Consider the following 16,143-nt stretch of genomic DNA (forward strand, 5'->3'; position numbering starts at 1 on the left):
AGTTGAATGGGAATGGGATTAAGAAAGAATAAAGTCAGCATTGCAACGAGAGAAATTTACATAAAGGAAAGGGGGCAAAATATGAAAAAAAAAGACGGGAAAGAAAGAGAGAATCTGGTGGGCTTTGAGCTGTATTTAGCTGTATAATTATTTCTTTGCTCCCATACTCTCTCTCTCTCTCTCTCTCTCTCTCTCTCTCTCTCACACGCATCTCCAAAATCCCTACTAGAAAAACCCTCACCCTTTGTCCTTCTCCTCTAACCCAAAATCCCTATCTTTTCTCCGTTTCCCCTCTCCACATATTTGCATAGACATTTTTGCAAAAACCCCCATTTTCAAACCAAGCTTTGCAAGAAAAGAGTGAGAGATAGAAAGAGAGGTACGAACCAAGCAGACGAAAAGAAAAGAAAGTGGCATTTGTTAAATCAGATGTCTCATGTAAGATGAAGAAGAAGACTCATATCAAGCTCCATTCTTCTCATCTCTCACTCCTGCTCATCTCATTCTTTATCGGCTTCTGTTCCTGTGAGCAGCAGCATTCCTTTTCAAGCCATGGTGGCCTCACTGACCAGGAAGTCTTGTATATCAAGCAGCGTCAGCTTCTCTATTACAGGGATGAGTTTGGTGATAGAGGAGAAAGAGTCACTGTTGACCCATCTCTTGTCTTTGAAAATCCGAGGCTCAGAAATGCTTACATAGCTTTACAAGCTTGGAAACAAGCTATTCTTTCTGACCCTTCCAATTACACAAGTAATTGGGTTGGATCTAATGTTTGCAATTACACTGGGGTTTTCTGTGCTGCTGCACCTGATAACAGGAAAATCAAGACCGTTGCTGGCATTGATCTAAACCATGGTGATATTGCAGGGTACTTGCCGGAGGAGCTTGGCTTACTCACTGATCTTGCATTGTTCCACATCAACTCCAATCGCTTTTGTGGTACTGTTCCGCACAAGTTCGAAAGGCTGAAGTTATTATTCGAGCTGGATCTCAGCAACAACAGGTTTGCTGGTAAGTTTCCTGAAGTGGTTCTGAAGCTGCCTTCACTCAAATTCTTGGATCTGAGGTTCAACGAGTTTGAAGGAACCGTACCAAAAGAACTTTTTGACAAAGATTTGGATGCCATCTTCATCAACCACAACCGCTTCAGATTCAATCTCCCTGACAACTTTGGCAACTCCCCAGTTTCTGTTATTGTCCTAGCCAACAACAAATTCCACGGATGCGTGCCTTCAAGTCTTGGTAACATGAAAGGTCTTGAAGAAATCATTCTTATGAACAATGGTTTGAGATCTTGCTTGCCTAAAGAAATTGGTTTGCTTAGAAACTTGACTGTTTTCGATGTTAGCTTCAATGAGTTAATGGGTCCTCTGCCGGAAAAAATTGGAGAAATGGTCAGCCTTGAGCAACTCAATGTGGCACATAATATGCTCTCTGGTAAAATTCCAGCCGGCATTTGTCAGTTACCGAATTTGCAAAACTTCACATTCTCGTACAATTTCTTCACTGGAGAACCACCTATTTGCCTGAGCTTACAAGATTTTGACGACAGAAGAAATTGCTTGCCTGCAAGACCTCTGCAAAGAAGCGCTGCCCAATGTAAGTCTTTCTTGTCAAGGCCAGTGGATTGCAGTTCATTTGGATGTACTCCTTTTGTTCCTTCTTTACCTTCTCCTCCTCCACCTTCTCCGCCGATACGGGTGCCTTCTCCACCAGTTGTTATGCTATCACCACCACCTCCTTCACCCGTTCATACTCCAAAATTCCCACCACCCCCACCACCGCCGCCCCCTGTATACTCTCCACCTCCCCCGCCAGTTTATTCACCTCCGCCCCCACCACCCGTTTACTCTTCACCTCCCCCTCCACCATCACCACCACCACCACCACCAGTTTATTCACCTCCCCCACCACCGCCCTCGCCACCACCACCATCACCACCTCCGCCATCCCCACCCCCACCATCGCCTCCCCCGCCTTCACCTCCACCACCAACTTATCCATCACCACCTCCACCGTCACCCCTACCGCCTTCACCAACTCCACCTACATATTGTGTGAGGTCCCCACCTCCTCCGCCACCAAATTCACCACCTCCACCAATTCCATTGTTTTCCCCACCACCACCCGTTCATTACTACTATAGCTCCCCACCACCACCACCTCCGCCACATTCTCCACCACCGCCACCACATTCGCCTCCACCGCCAATTTATCCATACTTATCACCACCTCCTCCAGTTTACTCTCCACCACCACCTTCGCCTCTGCCATGTATAGAACCACCTCCACCCCCACCACCATGTGTAGAGTACTTGCCGCCACCACCAACACCACCTCCATCATCGCCACCTCCCCCAATTCATTACAAGCCTCCCCCATCACCTTCACCTCCACCATCTCCAGTTTATGAATCACCGCCGCCACCCGTTGTAACATATTCCTCGCCACCACCACCGCCAGCTCCTGTATATGAGGGGCCATTGCCACCGGTCATTGGAGTGTCCTACGCATCACCCCCGCCGCCACCTTTCTATTGATTCTTTTTAAGAATTTTCATCCTCTAACCTTAATCACAAACCCCAAAAAATGTTCAAAAAAATTGCATTGGCTATCATCACGCCTTCTTTTTCCTCATCTTTGCACTTTATTACTACAAAAAAAGAACTCTTCTTTCCTCTTGGGAGCAATTCTCATCGCTCATGGAAGGGATTCATAAAAAGTTTTACCGCTTTGAGCTCTCAATGAATGTTATTGAAGAGAGTGGAAAGAAGAGAGAAAGAGAGGGATAGGTATATTTGTTTGAAATTGTTATGGATATTTGGAGTTGTGAAATAAAAATGGCAGAGAAAGAGAGATTAGGCTGCAGAGAAAGTCTTATGTATAGGTATTAATTTTGAGAACCACAATTATCCAGAGCCTTGCTAATGCTGCTGCTAGTTTGTGGGTTTTTATTGTCATTATCATACTTTGTTTCTTTTATGCTTCTCATTTTATAGTATAATCCGATGAACATTTTACTTGTATTGATGATTTTCCTGAATTCAGTTATTCCTTTACTATTCACTATTTATTCTCGATCGTGTTTATCATTTGTTTCTGTATCTTGAGTTTGACTGATGCATATCACCATGCTTCATTCTTTTTGCAATTTAGTTGATCATTTCCTTCTGATTTTCATAGCATTGCGCAGAACAAGTTCATTACTTGATTCTTGGTGTAAGATTAGGTGATTTTGAAAGATGGTTTATTCGTACGAGTTAGATTCTGAATGAAAATTATATTTGTTGATGGGGAGAATCGATTCTTTTGGTACCTTTTTTTTTTTTTTGTTCTCTTTAGTTAATCTTTGAATCAGGAACTCAGTGAGGATGAAAGCTGAAATGTGACCCTGCCATCTTTAAGAAAAACTTCCTGTTTCTTTATCTTTCAACATTGTTTAACGACCAATTTCCAGCTTTTTGGCATTATCAAAAGAAAATTTTCCAGCCTTTTGAGGAAAAAGCTTATATTCAGCAAGTTATGGTTGCCTGTAGTTCCAGCATTCCAGGTAAATCTGGGAAGAGGGGGTTTGTTTAGGATCTCTTTGTTGTCTCCGAGTGATTTCATCCAAGCCCAGAATTTTCGATTGAGGCGGCAGGTGCTAGTTGAGATCTTTAGTGGGACTTGAAATGAGGCATTAAAGTTTCCCCCTTAATGGTGGTAGATTCAATCTGTGATCAACTTTTATCATTTGATTACTGTTGTTGGGATTTAGTCCCATGTGCAACCCCCAAATGGTGGGTTGAAATTTTGAATTCCAACCAGATTTCTTCACGCTCAGATTTTTTCGCTTTGGAATCTGGAATTGAAAAGTTCAACTCCTTAGCTGCCGCAATTGGTGGCTACTGCTGTTGACTGATGTCCTTGTTCCTGCACATTTTCTTCTCAGGGGATCATTTCATGAAGCCTCATTTTCCTAGCATATGCACCATCTGAAAGTGCTTCGGCCTCAATTGTTGTGATTGAGTCCGAAAAAATGTGAACAATATGAAATTTAATGGTCTATCAATCAAAATTAGTTCCAAAGCACAGTCGCCACCCAAATTAACTAGAAAGAAAACCCTGTTTTTGACAAATATCAGCATCCAAAATACCTTAATGCCAGGCAGCAACCGCGGCAACGTGGTAACATCATTGCCAAGCGCACTATTAGCCACAGCAGTTTTATCCATGCACTTTTCCATGGCGCCATTCTAAATTGTAGCACAGAATTTGTCTCAATTGAAACTTCAAAGCACATTCCTTCTTCTTGGACACTGTCTAGGACAAGAACAACTTGGGGTCTTCCTCTCGATTAAGAATCCTTCTATAGTTCTAAATGACCCTCCATTGCCAAGTCTCTTTCTGCAGAAATCTCAATTTCTGAAAGGTCAGGAAACAGCACAAATTTTCCATAGGGGTTTGCTTTCTTCCAAAAATGTGTTTTGTTTCCATTGTTAATCAGGTTTTCTTTTGAGAATTGGAGAAAAGAACACTACTAAACTCCTGTCTGGCACTGATAGGAGCATGTGAATCACCAATGCTGTTACTTTTTTTTTTACTGATAAAACAATCCCATTAAATAAAAGGAAAGATGCTGAAGCTAAGCATTCATTTATGTTTTTGCACTACTTTAATCATGTCCCCAGCTATTGCCTTTGGCAACTCTTCACCTATTTATTTGCCTTTCTTCCCCACTTTGCATTATTATTATATATCCGATTACAGAATTATTTTAAGGAATTACATAATCAGTTTAGCATGTGATTTTCTGGCCTTAGAGCAGTATTAAAATAAAGGAGAAAAAATTGTACACTATCACTGATATTCTCCTTTAAGAATCATTAAAAGGAGAATGGAATATATGTTGGATAATGGCATGATTAGGTACATGACCATAAAATAATAGGAACAAAAAATTCAGAATAAAATCACCTTAAGCTAGTGGCAACCAAGCTTTCACCCTTTCATTCAGTCTATGATTGTGAGATATTCCCATAACAAGAAAAATCCACTATCCATAAAAGCAGTGGTTGAATGCAGGAACCCTTGGACAAGGCAACTTAGGGTCACTTTCCCAGCTCTGAAATTTAAATGACTGCCATTAAAATTTCATCACTTTGCCAGTGTTGAGCTTAATTTTGTTCTAAAATGAAATTTAATGCAAAGCCAACAAGTCTTCTAGTTATCTATTTTGCATTTGCAATTGAATGATAAGATACAATTCATAGAAAAAAAAAAAAAAAAAAGAGAGCCCTACAAAAGATGATAGTCACATGGGCTGTTACAGCTTTGCACATACGAAACATAATGAAAAACTTAAATGCCATAAATGATTTTTTTTCCTTTTTTTTTGGTTTTATTTCACCTAAAAATGGGACATAACTATTAGTCCATTTAATTAGGTGTTGTGATTGGACAGGCTGTGATTAGGTCACATATATTAATCGCACATTATAAAGTCGTTGCTTATGAAAATTGACCCCATCAAGCACATGAAAAAGGAAACAGGGAACTGGAAAAAGATAAAACAACCTTGAACTTAAAAAGGATTTTTCCACCAAATCCCCCCAATGATTTGAGTCCACCATATAGAAAACCTTTGCCCATGCTTCATAACTAAGTATTGTTTTTTTTGTAAAGTAAGCTAAATATAAAAAATAAAAAAATTAGTATTTAACTTTTAAATCATATGAATTAATTAAGTTAAATTTTTTATTTTTTATTTTTATTAAAATCGAAAAAATTCTTGCAAATGGATAACCAGATACCACTTGGAAAAACAAAAATAATGCATTGTAATGAAGAAAATTAAAGAGGATTTATATAGCCCTATGAGGATTTGCCTAGTTTTAGGCATCATTTTCTCTAAGAATCAATAAAACATTCACACATCCAAACTTCTATTGAGTATTTTGAGTAATAGTGATGGGTGCTGCTAGCTTATTAATGCAACTTTAACAACACAATTGCATACCATTCAATTTCATTGCCCCCTCTAATTATAAATATAAGTATCCTGAGTCAAATCAGTAATTAAAATCTGGTCCCCCCATGTTGATATGGTGAAGCCATTTGGGGTCACCAAGTGAACCACTTATCAAACCATAATCTCAATAATTTCATTAGGAGTGTTAGGTAAGCATAGCCATTCCTTTCTTCTTCTTTAGTATAAACCTATAAACCATTGGCCTTTACATTTTAAAATGGTACAAAAGAAATGAATTCTTCTCCGGGTTATGGTATTCATTGAAATTCAAAAAAAAAAAAAGAAAGGATTTTCTAGAACATACCAAATTTATTTAAATTCAAATATGTTAAGTTTGGTTTTTGATACTTATTCAATTAAAAAAACTACATAAAATTTTAATAAAATAATTACTAAAAATATTAAAATAAGGTCATATTAATCATTGATTTTTTAAATATATCAATTTTTAATTATGTTTTAATTACAATTGTTATTTATTTCACATTCACAACAACAACAAAAAATTGTTGGAACAAAATGTTTTTTTAGTTTTTATGAAATTACGTATATTAGTAAAAATTACATTATAATTAAATAAAATTTAAAAACTAATAAATAATCCACATCAACAAATAACAAAACTAATATAAAACTGGACGAAACGAGAGTAGGATCTAAGACACAACTTTTCCTAACATTACCATCAAGATCAGCTCTCTTTGACGTAAATAAATGGAAACATATTTTTTATAATTACCATAATCTAATTAATCAATAATAATTCAACATGATGTAAGATTTATAAAAATATTATATCGAAACTATTTTTAAATAATTTTTTATTATAATTAATTAATTATAATATTATAATAAAAAATTACAAATAAAATACTCCCGCACTAAACACATTTTTGTACTAAGAAAATATGAATCATAACATTTTAAAAAAAAAAAAATTTTTTGTGGGAGGAACATATAGACCTAGGCCCAAAATTTTTGACAAGCCTATGGTTATGGATTTAAGCGGAGTGAGCTTTGACCCATTTAAGCCCATAAGTTTTTTCCGTTAAGTAGTAGTGTTTTATATATATTTGAAAATTTTAATTTACATTACCTGATTGATAATTAATAAGCCTCTTTCGAAACTGGTTAGCAAGAAGAACAGCATCAACCTATAAAAATAATAAACAGCATTTAATCCTACTGCCATCCACTCGACCCGAGCAATATAATATTATACAAGATAACAAACATATCATCGTAACAATAAATTTCGAAGATCAAATACAAAGAACAGCGAGATCGAAAACTGAAAAATAGGTTTTCAAAATATGAAATATTTTATTTATTTTGTGAGACAGAAAAACAAAAACAAAAAAAAGTATTTAAACAATTCAATAAGAAAATTTCAGATTCTAATCAATTAAAACAAGGAACAAATTTACATCTCCTAAAAGTATCGGCCGCAATAGACACCGACTAACTTTATGAATTTACGTTCCATACTTTCAAATAATTTCATGAAAAAATGCTTAGTAAAAAATTTATTAACAAAAATATTCAATGAATAGGTAAATAGCGTTAACGGCGAATTTTCAGCTCAAGTACTATATATTATACTAGTATGAAATTTTCAATCAATGAATTAGACTAAGAAACAAAACAGTTAGTCGTCGTTTTCATCGTTTAATGCAGAATTAATCAGCCACTCCACTTCCATGGGCTAACTTTTGTCAATAACGAGCCCTTTTTATTTTGCATTTAATAAACCATAAACGCATGTCATATTTAATAATTATATTTCAATTCTTATTTTCATTTGTTATGTGTGAAATAAATTTCATGCCTCAAAAATGTCATGTAATCTAGATAATGTGTAATTTGAATTTGCAAGTTCTTCAAAAAATCTCAATACTATTTTACATTACAAAGTTACAAGCTGTAACAATTTTCAAAAACTTTCATCAGAAGTGGTTATCTGAGTCAGTGACAGACTACAAAATCATACATGGTAAAAAAAAAAAAAAAAAAAGAGAGAAAATGATACAATTTGTGGGTAACACACAGATCACTCGAAGGAATTTACAATCAGCATCATATCTAAAAACAAACTAGATCCCCACAAGCTTATCCGCAGTACCATTGCAAATTGTGCTCGCAACTCACTCGCTCACTCGTTTCTCCCTCTGTGTGAGAACCAAACTAATTATCTATGGCCAGTATGGATATCAGATCCTTGTACCAGAAATGAATCACTCGAACTAAAACCAAAATTTCCACCCATCAATTTAACAGGTACTAACAAGAGGATGCTAAACCAGACATCAGGTCCTGGATGCTTTTTTCTTTATATTCAGCCAAATGGGTTGCCCCCAACAGAAGAGTAAGGCTGTGGGGTAGCTGGTGCCGAGAATCTACCAGCCACCTGTTGATCAGTATTCACAAAACCAAAAGATGCCCCACTGCCAATGCTGCCAATTTGATGGCTGCAAAGCAAATAATATCTCATAGATTAGGTACATAAACCTAGAATAATCGTAAAAGTTATCAGAGACAGTAATCAGCAACTGGAGACAAAGCCAGCAACCAAAAATACTCGTAGAAGTTATCAGGTAATGCTAAAACAAAGCGCACACTAGTGATGAAGAGAGGGAAATGAAGACAGACATGAACACATATAAAGACAGGATGAGCATACATGAAATCCAAGTAAATCTTCCCCTTATGAATGCATGGATAAAAGTAAATCTTCAAGATTAGAGAAATAATTTACCTGGCAGGTGGCAAGTTATTAGGTAATTGTGCTCCTAGGAATGGCCCTGTAAATTTTTTAAGAATTAAGCACATTAAAGGAATAAAACAATACTACACAACAAGAAGGGGGAATTAAAAGCTTTACTTTGCAGCACTGCTGATGCATAAGGCGGTGACTGCAATGCCATCCCTGATGCATAAGGTAACGACTGAGGTGGCATCCACACTGATGATGAAGTACCAAGGCTAGAAGTGTGCAATAGGCCAGGAGGTGGCACATTTGGTACGGCACCTTGTAAGGAAGCCATTGAAGGGAACTGCACCACAAGCAACACAATAAAGAAGATTGCAAAAAAAGAAAAAAAAAAAAAACAATAAATGTGCTACTCCTAGATAAGTTCAATGGCAAATGGCTTTGCTTTGGTATTTCAAAACGTGAGAGTAGGTTGGGAACTGTGGTTATTGGATGAATTGATCATGCATCTCCAAAACTAACAGGCAAAATCAGACTCATATGGTAATTTTTTATCTTCAAGATTGTCAACCAGAAAATCCAGTTTAGACAGCTCTGATCTACAAAGTCAAATAAATACCTGAATTTCCTCACAGGCTAAGTGTCATGGTCCACACTAATTTGTGAGGTATTATCCACTCTGGCCCGTTGGCCTTATGGTCTTGTTCCACAAAAAGTACCTCACAAGTTGAAGGGATGTGAACCCTTATATACCAAGATCAGCTCTAGTACACAATCGATGTGGGATTCATGGCTCCTCTCTAGGACCATGACATCCTTCCCCACTCCAACAGAGGCCCACCGTCCTTGGTGGCACATCGCTAATACCCCCAGAGCCAGCTCTAATACCAAATGTCACGGTCTATGCTAACTTGTGAGGTATTGTCCGTTCTGGCCCACTGGCCTAACAGTTTTGTCCCACAAAAAGCGCCTCACAAGTTGAAGCGGTGTGAACCCTTATATCCCAATATCAGCTCCGGTACACAGTCGATATAGGATTTATGGCTCCTCTCTAGGACCGTGACACTAAGCCAAAACAGTCAACCTTAGCATCAAGAAATTAAACAATAAACTTGTTTACTCTCTCTCTCTATTACCTAAATTTTACAACGAGACTTAAATTCTACACAAATGCAAAAGACAAGCATGCCAGCGTTACAAAACTCTGTCATGAAGTTATCACAAAATCCTAAACCCAAATAGGACCAAGTCAGTTGGAGCCACAAGCAATGAAATACTTCAAAAGAAGTGAATAACATACTGTTTGAGTTTGAACCGGAGGTGCTTCACCGCCAAGATCAAATGGATTTATTGACCTTGATGACTGAGGAAAAGCAGACATTGGCTGTAACAACCAAATGCATGCAGAACCAAAAGTGATTCATCTAGTAACTAGACATGCAGTTAAGAAAGAAAGAACTCATGAACCTAATTGCTCTTGAGATGTAACAGTACCACTGCAGTATTATATTGCATTGCAAACGCCATCCCATGTGGTCGGCCAGTTTGCCACACTGATACAGCTGCAGGATAGGAACGGTGGGTTGCAGTAAATAGATCCTGCAAAGAACAAGAAGCTAAGACAACAAATATTCCTCAAATAAAACTACAATATCCTTGTCTAAAAAGAAATTACCGCTGGTAGTTCTGTTCTTCCACTTGTTTTTGTTTCTGTAGAGGGCTGCTGTGTTGCAACAGTAGAAGTGACATCCTGGATAGGTTTTGAGACAGCTTGAGGTGTTTGTACAACTGGTGCACTCAAAGGCTCCTGCACATGCTGGGAAGCAGCAAAATTCCATGGCTGCCAAAATGTTTCGACATGGAATTAGGTGAACAAAGAGTCAATTTTCCATAATATATCACAAAACATAAGAACACTAGAAAATACTTCCCACCTGATTGGTTGAAGCTCCACCAACAGGTAGCATAAATTGTTGGGTAGTAGAGAGACCACCGGCTGCAGAGAAAAAAGAAGTTTGTTGGTGCTGCATATTAGGCCATTGTCCAGCATTATTAACATTGACCTGAGAACTAACACTGCTTGCAGGCATTGTAGGCGTTAATCCAGGGCCAGCTGTCAAAGCACCAGAAGGCAAAGTTGAGATATTGCTAACTGGTGCAGGTGGAGGAGCACCAGCACCAAAGGGTAATGTTTGAATCTGCCCTGTGAATGCAACATTGGAATTACCACCAAGAGGTGCTACATTCACGTTGGCCACAGAAGCAGGTACCTGACCACCAACACTGGTAGATACTCCTGATAGATGACCAGGTACAGATGCTGGAACTGACAATTGAGATAGAACAGAGTCAAGAGTGTTCACATTCGAAGAAGCCCGAGAAACATTTGGCTGAGGGGTAAAATCAAAAGACGCCCAGTTGTTGTCATTGTTAGAACTCGTTGGCTGCACAATGGATTGAGTCACAGTTTTTTGTTGTGTATGAGAAACTGTGGAAGTTACTGGAGGTTCAGGATCAGTATCGAAATCAATTAAGCTCCCAGTCATTTCCAACTTGACTTCCGCAGGATTCCCACTGGTAGATCCCAAGCTGCTAGAGGATACAGTTCTCTGCTAGAAGTAATACACTACAATAAGTCCATTTCCTTTTTCTTTACCCACATTAAAGTTGAAAAACTTTAAAGAATTGACAGGAAAACATCTTTTTTCTCATGCAGTAATGAGAAAGGAAAGAATCTTAATACATGGCCATGCAAAGTTCTAGATTTATGACAAGCAAAGTCCATCTCTTTTAGTGACAATTGACACCCAAGTTATACCTATATTCTACTTAAAATGCAAATGGGTTCACACCAAAGCAAGTGAAAGAGACCTAAAGATGCAAAAAGTTAACCATAAAACAACTGCAAAGAATTCATTATGGAAAGCCAAAACTGCTATGCTTCAATTGGGTACAACTTTATCTAACTTAAAGGTATAAATTATCATGCCAAACATTTTAAAAGTGTTGTTGCAACAAAGTACCATGATATCATAATCAAATTGACCATAACTGTGGTAAAAGGCATCACGTCAAAACTATAGGCTTTTAGAACAAATTCAGAAGGGCATAATGCTAAGACATAAATAAATTACTCTGAACACCACAAAAAACAAAGAAAAGACTTGTGAACATTGCAAATTAAACCAAAACAAAACCCTAACCACAACATTAAATTATTGTTACACAGCACATAGCAGAAACTACCTGTGTCTGAGGGCCATCAACAGTTCTTCCGCCATTTGCATTTGGAGGTTCACTTATACGAAGGGGTATTATATTCTCACCCAAAATTTCTCTAACAGGACGAACCGCTGGGGGACTGGATGACTCTAAATCTTTTGGTCGGTCAGGTGACCTCCCTTCCAACTTTGGATCTCCATCAGATATTCTACGATCTTCAGGTTTCCTCCCATTACCAAATCTATCTTCTCTGCGCCAGTCATTGACAATCTCAGGACGAGCAGGACTTCTTCTGTAATCACCATATTGTCGACTTTCTTGACCATATCCAGGACTTCGCCTTTCATCATAACCATATTTAGAATTTCTGTCATCATTTCTTCCCCCTGGACTGGACCTTTCACTGTGACGGCGTTCATATGTATCTTCATATGGTGGACTTCTGGTCCCTCCATGATATCCATCTGTCCTCCTATTCTCATAAAAGTCTTCCTTGTCACCCTGCATAATGCACAATTCAGGAAATCTTAATACAACACTCTACTGTTGCATATTCGATAATATCAGGATACCTAAATATTCCCTCCTCTGGAAGAAGGAACCTAACTTTATAACTGATTGACATTCGATGGAAAATAGGAATGGGGAAGGGCATCTCACCATCTTTCCTCGTGGAGGCTTGTCATAGTTTCTCTCACCACTATATCTTCTATCCACATAAACATGCTTAATGAAGTCTCGAAGCCTCTCAACATTGCTGGCAACAAAGTTTTTGACTCAGAAACATGGTAACTAATGAAGGCACAGAACCAAAAGATTGGATATTTGGGTGATAACCTGCTGTCAGGAACAGAATTACGCTGCGGATCCCATTCTTTAAAATAGATTCCTTTTGCATGCTGCAAGTCAGAGAAACGAACAAGGCAAAATGAGAAACTGGAACATCAGAAATGAAAAGAAAATTACACAAACATGAAAGAAATCTTTTTCCTTTTTTCTTTAAAAAGGAAGGGAGAGAGAGAGAGTTTATCTGTACCTGATTTCCCCCTTCTTGAAGAGCACTAACTTCTTGAGAAGTAAATTTAGACATCGATACTGATTTAACTCTATGTGTGAACTCCCGACTGGAAACAATTAAAACCAGGAGCCAGCTTTAGTAAAGCTACTGACTATCATTAGAAAGGCACTAAATCTCAGATATAAGCTAATCAGCAGCCAATATGTAAAGAAAACTTAATGTGCTAAAAAATGTGAAAACTTACTGTATTCCACTACAGGTGGTGCAAACAAATGTCCAGAAATTTGTGCAAACATATTGAGTACCCTGCTCAGCTAATAAGTTAGCAAATAGCAACGCTATGACAGAGAAAGTATATGCACTCCAAAATTTACACATTAAAGGAAATCACACTCAATTTGGCATAAGGAAATTGCTGCAAAAAACATATTTCAACTGAATTTCCAGAAGCAACATTCCAGAAGGATATTCAAACAAAAATTTTACGGAACAATCAAAACTTCCCAAAAGGTTTAAGAGTGAAGATTTCAGAATTCATCAAAACTTTAATCACGATTTCTAATTGTAACAAATCCATAGAGTATTCAAACATATACAACCTATCTCACTGGTAATAAGTACAGTCCTAAGCAGAACCCGCTTTTTTCCTTCTTTTTTTTTTTTTTTTGAAAATTCATGGGTTAACTTTCCATGTTTGCAGGGAAACAAATACAGAAGTATCAATAATATATTCTGTACAATAAATTATTAATGGGCCACAAGCATCAATGATTTCATAAACATCACTGTTGCAAACTTGCAATAAGTTCAAAACCTACATATATAAGCAAGTGTATATATCTAAATCCGAAAACCAAATGTACTTGATGAACAATTCAGACACAGTTTAATTCCATCAATCTATAGCAGGATACAACAGCACAATCATCAACTATTCAATGCTGGCTCCCTGACTACAATCATGGGATCAAAACATAAGCAAGAAAAACAATAAAAAAGAAAATCATACCAAACTGTTGCAGTTAATACATCTACGATTCTCCGGTTGTTTGAGAAGGCCCCGAATTATTCGCTCATTTTTCTCGTCTTCCTTCACTCGACTCGCCATCATACTGCCAAGCAAAATTAAACAATCTAAATTAGAAACCCCATATTTTTCCTTACTAAACACAGAATTTCCTGCTAATCAAACAAATAAAAAATACAACATACAAAATTTGAACCAACCAAAGGCAACGGATCTGAACAAACAAAGTAACTAAAAAAACACAAAACAGCAAAAACAGATAAAATAAGGACGTGTTTGGAACCCTAGAAAAGTTGACCGAGAAAAAGAAAAAAAGAAGAAACAAAGAACTGACCTGGAATCAAAGAGAAAAAGGAAAAGTTTGTTTCAAACTTTCGTTGGGCACTTTTTAATCAAATAATTCCGATCCAACGCCAAGAAAATTATGTAAAAACTAGAGCAACAAAGAGTTGATTAAAATATAAAGAAAACAAAGAATGAAAGAGAGAGAAATTTATAGATCTTTGAAAGGGTGTTTGTGACCACAGAGGAAAGCTTTGGTACAGCTAAGAACTAAGAAAAGGCTGTAAAAAATAAAAAGGCTGCTTTTTTTTTTTTTTAATGAAGAGCGAGGAAAAAGTAGATTTAAACAGAGAATTTAGAAAGCGAAAGAAATTCGGGATTTTTTTTTTTTTTTTTTTTTTTTAGTTTTGACTGTGTTCTCGGACAGAGAAGAGAAAAGAGGAAAGGGTTTGTTCCCTTGCAGTTGCTCTTTCTTTGACGATTTTGGTGACTCGTCTACGTTGTTGAAGTGAGACGACCTGTTAATAAGTTTCTTTACTAAATTACCATGTCCTAATAACTGGAGGTAGGATTTTCGTTTTTAAGATTATAATTTATAAAATTATTTTATGAGAATCAAGTAAAAAATAATTATTATATAATTTGATTGAAAAATGTTTGGTCAAATATTATGAAAACGTCTAATTATTTAAAAAATTATGTTTTAGAATATGCAAAGAATTATGTTTTAGAATATGCAAAGAATATGATTAAAATATTATTTTATTTTTAATAAATCTCATTTTCTTTTCTTTTTATCTTTTCTTATAGCATTCCAGCCAACGCCAGTAAGAAAATCGTCGACGGTGACGCTTTTGACTTGGGCTGATCCACGAAAACTATCGCCCGAGAACCGGATTACCCATATCAGCGGTCATTTCAGGCCGTTGAACGCATTTCCGCGACAAAAGATGGCTGTTCCCGACCGGCTTTTTGTGCCGGTTCGATGAACCAGCGGCTAGATCTTGTCTTTAGTAGGTCGATCTGGCTTCCATCGACCCAAATCCGGCCCCTCACGTCGGAATATAACGTTTTCGTTGAAGATAATTTCTCGAAAGTCGCCAGAATCTAAGAAAAGAAGAAATAATTTGGCTTCCGGCAGACTAATCTAACCAAAAATTTTGCCAGAGGCCGCCGGTGATTTACCCGACGCCGGGTGAGCTGACTGGTTTTTTCCGGTTCGTTTCTCGCTCCTGGTGATGGACAAATTAGGATTTCAAAAATTAAACAAGGGCAAAAGAGACAAAAATAATTATACTATTTCATTTGACCAAAAAAAAACCATAAAAGGCTATTCTTAAAGAAAGATAAGAATATCCAGTCAGGCAGGCAGACGGTGATGCAAATCTTCTTGTGATTTTTATTTTTATGGTCTTTTTCTTTCATGCTAAATTTTAAAGGCTGTCTTATTCTGTCACGAGTTTTAGAAGTTGGGATCTAAATATGAAATTAATTTTAAATTAATACTAAAATTGATTTCAGAACACCGTCAAGTAAGAAATATATCACAACTAATCAAATGAAATTTATTTTTCAAACGAGTGATAAAACCCCAATGCCAAAGAGAGGAAAAGAATCCATTCTACTTGCATCAGCTGTATAACATATTTCAAGGCAATTTCTATATATAATCATATTTTTGTTTTTTTTCACACTTATGTGTTAAATACACTTATATTTCCAACATATTTAAGTAAAATTGTTTATTACAGGCAAACACATTTACCTTTAATCTCTTCGATAATCCTCTCATTTTTAATCAGTCAAACTTTTGTATTTATTTTTTTACTAGTTTGCTTTTGATCAAAAATTTTATATCCTTAATATCTATTTTG

General features: G+C 36.8%; 2 protein-coding genes across 6 annotated transcripts; one reads left to right on the forward strand and one right to left on the reverse strand.

The window, feature by feature from the left end:
* LOC111303224 (leucine-rich repeat extensin-like protein 4) lies at positions 1-3,026 on the forward strand. Its single transcript, XM_022899326.2, has one exon. It carries the CDS (start codon positions 444-446, stop codon positions 2,538-2,540), a length of 2,097 nt encoding a protein of 698 aa, XP_022755061.2. The 5' UTR covers positions 1-443; the 3' UTR covers positions 2,541-3,026.
* Positions 3,027-7,886: 4,860 nt separating this feature from the next.
* On the reverse strand, positions 7,887-14,795 carry LOC111303225 (uncharacterized). 5 transcript variants are annotated; one of them, XM_022899329.2, is made up of 14 exons: positions 14,322-14,795; positions 13,970-14,072; positions 13,205-13,266; positions 12,979-13,066; positions 12,780-12,841; positions 12,603-12,699; positions 11,967-12,443; positions 10,655-11,329; positions 10,396-10,560; positions 10,215-10,319; positions 10,021-10,104; positions 8,892-9,063; positions 8,766-8,811; positions 7,887-8,478 (listed from the first exon to the last, which is right to left on the reverse strand). In XM_022899329.2, exons 2-14 carry the CDS (start codon positions 14,069-14,071, stop codon positions 8,346-8,348), a joined length of 2,268 nt encoding a protein of 755 aa, XP_022755064.2. In that variant the 5' UTR covers position 14,072; positions 14,322-14,795; the 3' UTR covers positions 7,887-8,345. The 5 variants fall into 5 exon arrangements, with proteins under 5 accessions (XP_022755064.2, XP_022755062.2, XP_089598277.1 ...); XM_022899327.2 differs by having other exon boundaries at positions 10,655-11,332; positions 14,322-14,766; XM_089742151.1 differs by lacking the exon at positions 10,021-10,104 and having other exon boundaries at positions 14,322-14,766.
* Between the last annotated feature and the right edge of the window lie 1,348 nt (positions 14,796-16,143).

Source organism: Durio zibethinus, chromosome 13 (assembly GCF_047325235.1).
Source record: "Durio zibethinus cultivar Kanyao isolate XHJ-2024 chromosome 13, ASM4732523v1, whole genome shotgun sequence".
In the NCBI taxonomy this organism is placed as follows: domain Eukaryota; kingdom Viridiplantae; phylum Streptophyta; class Magnoliopsida; order Malvales; family Malvaceae; genus Durio; species Durio zibethinus.

Coding starts and splice junctions, on each gene's coding strand:
- LOC111303225 (XM_022899327.2), bottom strand. CDS start 14,071: ATGATGGCGAGTCGAGTGAAGGAAGACGAGAAAAATGAGCGAATAATT. Junction 12,444..12,602: donor AGCCTCCACGAGGAAAGATG/GTGAGATGCCCT, acceptor TGCATTATGCAG/GGTGACAAGGAAGACTTTTA. Junction 9,064..10,020: donor CTCCGGTTCAAACTCAAACA/GTATGTTATTCA, acceptor CTTGTGGTGCAG/TTCCCTTCAATGGCTTCCTT.
- LOC111303224 (XM_022899326.2), top strand. CDS start 444: ATGAAGAAGAAGACTCATATCAAGCTCCATTCTTCTCATCTCTCACTC.